The sequence below is a fragment of the Aulonocara sp. 'chitande type north' Nkhata Bay genome, linkage group LG23 (assembly GCF_057382095.1).
Source record: "Aulonocara sp. 'chitande type north' Nkhata Bay isolate Kocher_YH1m ecotype deep benthic linkage group LG23, A_spYH_male_GT1.1, whole genome shotgun sequence".
NCBI classification, from domain to species: Eukaryota; Metazoa; Chordata; class Actinopteri; order Cichliformes; family Cichlidae; genus Aulonocara; species Aulonocara sp. 'chitande type north' Nkhata Bay.
This window is the reverse complement of record NC_141365.1, coordinates 47956399-47961539: the sequence shown is the minus strand read 5'-3', so window position 1 is coordinate 47961539 and position 5141 is coordinate 47956399. Positions and strand designations below refer to the sequence as shown.

Below are 5141 nucleotides of genomic sequence, written 5' to 3'. Positions count from 1 at the left end.
AAAGCAGAGATCACACAGGACACACTGTGTAACCCTCAGCTCAGGTGTGTTCAGGACATTTGCTTGGAAGAAGCCGTCTGTGGATAAATCCTGCTCTCCACCTCAGCTGTCAGGTTTATCCAGAGAACGGCCGTCCTGACTTCCAGCAGCCCCACAGTCCTCGTTTCTAATAAACTGGCATCACTGAAATGAACTGTCTGCCTCGCTGTTCAATAATCTGCTCTTTGCCAATTTCCCAGCAGAAGCTTCCACTCATATCAGCATTTTTCTGTGATTCTCACATGAACTAAACAGAAAAAGCTGAAGCCAACCTCAGAGTTCCCCGTAGTGAGGAAGAGTTTCCTCTGAGCCACAGCTGAGTTTGATGCGTCCACAAAGGAAGACTGACGGGAGGACAGACTCTGGGAGAAAGGCAGATATTAAAAGATATGAATACAAAGTACGGTGCAACAAACAGGACAGCAGATTATGAAGAGCGGTTAGACCTTCATGTGTCAGTCATTGAAATGTGATCAAAGTTACCTGTTTGACATCCTGATAGAAGAAAATCAGCTTCTTGGATCCGTTTGCAGCAAAGAATTCATGGATCAGACTGAACTGGAAGAATCAGACATTAATGACTCAAAGGTTCAACTCTGAGGAAGGATCACGTCTCTGAACTTACTCTGTCATCAGAGACGATGGCGTCTTCCACCGCCGCCTCCTCCAGGCTGCCGGCGTCTGCCAGCCTGCTCATCAGGTATTTATGTCGGGCATCCAGAGCTGCCCGCCGTTCCTCCTTCACGGCTCTCGCCTGTTTGGCTACTTCTCTCCTCGCCTCATTGGACAGCAGCATCGTCCTTTTACCAGACACCTGGAGAAACATCAGCTCAGTCTACAGACGCAGAGACCAGTGAGAGCTTGGCCCAAACATCTGCAGGTTTCTGAGGACCACGTTTGACCCTGACTGGAGGCATCGATTCTGAGTGTGACTGCCTAAACTGAGCTACTGTCCCCCCTCCACTGAGACGTTCTCCTGTGATGTGTCATGGGGGGAAGTGCTCCTCACGGTTGGACTCGTGAGAAGTTCAGTCAGTTTATTCAAACTTTAAAAAGACGCATTTTCAGTCTCTGGATTTCAGCAGAAACAAATGTGAACACAGCACTTTTTGATTGAGTATAAAAGGATGAAAGAGTCAGTGATTAGTAACATTGTTGCTGACTGATGCTGTTGTAGAGCTGTCTTTGGATCCTCACCTTCCTGGAAGCCTTCCCTGGATTGCTCATATATCATTAACTTGTTTGTGTTCAGTAGAATCAGGTGTTGTGGATGCAGGTCGTAGCTGTGTGAGGCCTGTACAGTCAGCGCTGTGTGAGCGCTGTGTAACGTTAGCTTAGACTTCTTTCTGTTGTTATCATCCTTCAGGTTAATGTTGTTTTCATTATGCATCACAGGAAGTGTGGGTGGCTGTTAGCCTCACAGCTCATGGAGAGTTGCTGCTGCTCTGCCTCCTCTTTGATGTTTCTGCTCTTTGTGGCTTTGTGTTACTTTGTGTCGTGTCTGAAACAAAGTGAGTCCATGTTACTAACTGTAGTCGGCTCTCTGTCTCGTGCACAGCTGACTGTTGTCTGAATGAAAGTGTTTTTGTACTTTGTGTAATCTGTTGGGTCTTTGAGCCCTTTTTAAACAGCATATGAGCCATATGTATGTGTGTATATGAAAGGTTGTTTGTAATACATCAAATTGTTGCTTATTCTAGAGCTGCTGCTGTGCCTGATTGGTCTACTCGCTCGAAACTGAAGGTTGACTTGATTCTTTTGGTTTTTTACATTTTGTCAATAAACCAACTTCTTTATGATTTGAACGGCGTCTCTGACGTGTCACAGGCCTGTCAGCTTTCTTGGTGATTGGTGTAGTTTTGAGCTTCATGCTCTGGCTGTTGTTGGGTTTTCCTCTTTCATATTAAAGCTTTTGTCCTACATTTGGCTCTAAAGTCTAATTCTAATCCCAGCACTGTGTCTGGGTGTGTGATGCTTGTTTTCCTGCTCTTTCTCATGAAACAGTCACAACATTCTCAGTCCAACTTTCACTCTTTGCTGCGTTTGCTGCAGCTGCAGTGAACATGGTGCCGTTTGCCTTTAAGAAAGTTGTGCACAAAGGCTTTTTCTCTAGCAGACAGCTGTGTGGCTAAAAGTCAGATCATTTTTTACCACCTCAGTCACACTGGACTGAAACAAGAGTGAAACTAGGAAGAATCAGAGTTTGTCCAGTGACTGCACTGATTTTCTTCATATTCACAAACTGATTCTAAGTAGTTGCATCAGCTAATCACCCGGACACTGAGCGTCCAACACGCTCCCTGAAGGGAAACGATTACATCCTCCAAACAATCACAATCTGTCTCTGAACGACTGGAATTATTCTCTGATTTGTCAATAACTGGAGTTTATCAATGCAGACACGTTGCCAACATGATGAAGTCAGTCTGAGTCGCATCTCTTTGGCTAACTTAACTCAAGTGGTTGCCGACTATTCTGGTTCTATTCCCATATAACAGCAGGGTTGCTGAGCACCTCTGTCACTCTGCACTTATGTTCCCAGTTCTCTTTTGTGGAGGAATTTTCCAGGAATTCCTGGGACCAGCTTTCCATGAGAGACCCGATCAGGAGCGACTGTCCTGGACACTCCCAGCATCACAGGGACTCACAAACCCGTCTACCACAGTGAGAAGACTGATGGTCACAGGCCCACATGTAGCTTTAGATCACACGTGTGCACTTCCTGTGGTCACTGCTGTAACTCTAGACTCACCGAGGGGCCAGTGGTTGGTGAGGCAGCAGCAGCTGAAGTCATGTGACTAATGGCTCTCAGCTTCTGTCCTCCTATTCGCCGGTGTCCTTCACCTGTCACACCTGGTCAAGAAAGAGTGAGAATGTTCAGAGCTTTAATGGAAAAGAATATTATTACATATAAAAGGCCTCTAACAAGTATTGTAGTGTTAATCAGGATGAAGTCCATCATGAAGACTTCAGAGTGGTTCAGACAGTCGGTGGTTTCATCCACAGAGCCTCCAGTCTGCATATCAAAGCATCCTGAGGAATGACAGTGAACCCGAGTTCCCCTCATTACATTCATGTGTGTGACTGTGAGGAAAAGGTGATTGTATGAACGTGTGTGAGCGAGTGAATGAGGCTTGTATCAGAGTGGAGATAATGTCAGCGGCACAAGCTGGACGCTGCAGGTGTCACATGTGAATCTGTGCATCAGTGTCTGCACCTTTGTGGAGGTGAAGCTCAGGAGGTTTGGATTTGTTCAAAGCTCTGTCTGCTCCATCTTTCTTTCCCTCAGGCCTCTCCAGATCAGGAAGGAGGTCCTGTTCTCCTTCTCCCTCCTGGATTTCTGGATCCAGGGAAGGATCAAAGTCTCTCAGCCCAGCATCAGAGCTTCTGGCTGGGGGAGGACTGGAAGTTTCAGCTGGAGGCTGAGAGCCTGGATCTGCCATCTGAGTCACAATTCAAATATTCTCAGTAATCTCAAAAAGCAACAGAAAGGTGCCATTTTCATGAGCAGTGGGTTATCCAGCAGTTTGATTCATGTCAGCAGCATTTAGTTTGTAACTGCTGACTCACCTCTGGCTGTGTCCTGCTCTCAGGGTCACAGTGGACACTGTACCTTTGACCGAAGCTGCAAAGACAGTCAGCAGGGGTCTGGATGCATTCAGCACCACGTCCTTGTTGGGCAGACACCTTCAGTGACAGGACAGACAGTCCAAAGTAAGGAGACGTGGGACACAGTGAAGACACAGAAACAGAAACCAGAACTATAATCACAAAACAAACTCAGAAACATAAAGAGTGAATCAGCTGATTCAGTGTTTGTGACAAAAACATGGATCCTGGTTAATAACTTTTATTTGTTTGTTTCTGTATTATTTTGTGTATCGTTCTTATGAGCTGTTGTTTTGTCAGTGAAATATTATTTCATTGTTTTAAGCTTTTTGTTGACTTTGAAGTGCTTAAGTTGATATTTTTGAACATTTAATTTGTTCGATTATTGTCGAGTCGATAAAACTGTCAAACGCACAGCTGCTTCCAGCACGGCCGGAGGAGAGGTGGCCGAGCAGACGCACAACACACACAGCTCACAGGTTTGCATTTCTAGATATTGCAGATGTTGCAGAAATTGAGAGTAAAGAACTCAGAGATCCAGCGCTGTCTCCTGCCCCTTATTTATACACCACAACACAACGACAGGCGTAACTCACACAAACGGGTAACATGAGGCTCAGATGCTTTGGACGTGTTCACATATACTGGACACAGAATGATGAAGATGGAGCTGCAGGAAGGAGGAAAAGAGGAAAAACACAGAAAAGATTCACAGATGTGGTGAAAAAGGACACGACAGCTTCTGTTTGTTAGTTTGGTTTTTCTTTATTTGGTAAAGATTCAGAAATAAAGAGAAGATCACATGTTTGAATATTATATTAACGTTCTGTAATTACAACAAGTTGTAAAATCTTTCCAGAGTGAGACAGAGACTGTGCAGAGACTGTAGAAGGACAGAGCAGCAGCAGAGCAGTCCAGATACACTGATGATCCTCTGTCAGATCCAGAGGGACACACAGGGCTGATGCTGGACTCTACATTGTGTCTGACAGTGGAGCTGTTCTCAGAGCAGTTCACTCTGCAGCACTGACAGTCATCTGCACTTCATTCCTCTGTCAGTCACTGCTGGATGAAGCTCTCCTCTCCACCTCCCAGTAACATGGCCCAGTCAGAGCGTCTCTACACACAAGCTGCTGCTGCTTCAACCTCTCTGGATCATCAGGACACAGCTGCTCCTCTCTCAGCACACACACCGTCCTGTTTACCATCATGACCTCCACCTGCAGAGAGAAGGAGGAAGAGCAGAGGAGATAAACGAGTGTTTCCAGAGACTCTTCATCAGCTGTCAGTCAGTGATGCAGCACATCCAGTATAAAGAGCAGCAGGGACGTCAGTGCTGGGACTGTACTAGGACTCATTGTTGCTTCACTTTTTCTAATCTTTGGATTTTTATTGAAGTTGCTGAAAATGTTTTTCCCTCCTAGTTTGAGTTTGGACTTTCATTCATTAGAAGAACCTTGGTGTGTCCACTCTGAGCTCTGTAGGAACCCCAA

General features: G+C 45.6%; 1 protein-coding gene across 1 annotated transcript; it reads right to left on the bottom strand.

Moving 5' to 3' along the window:
- Window positions 1–257: 257 nt before the first annotated feature.
- On the bottom strand, window positions 258–3482 carry LOC147302864 (dynein axonemal heavy chain 5-like). Its single transcript, XM_086284253.1, has 5 exons — window positions 3257–3482; window positions 2792–2892; window positions 665–853; window positions 523–597; window positions 258–401 (listed from the first exon to the last, which is right to left on the bottom strand). Exons 1-5 carry the CDS (start codon window positions 3480–3482, stop codon window positions 258–260), a joined length of 735 nt encoding a protein of 244 aa, XP_086140379.1.
- Window positions 3483–5141: the final 1659 nt, after the last annotated feature.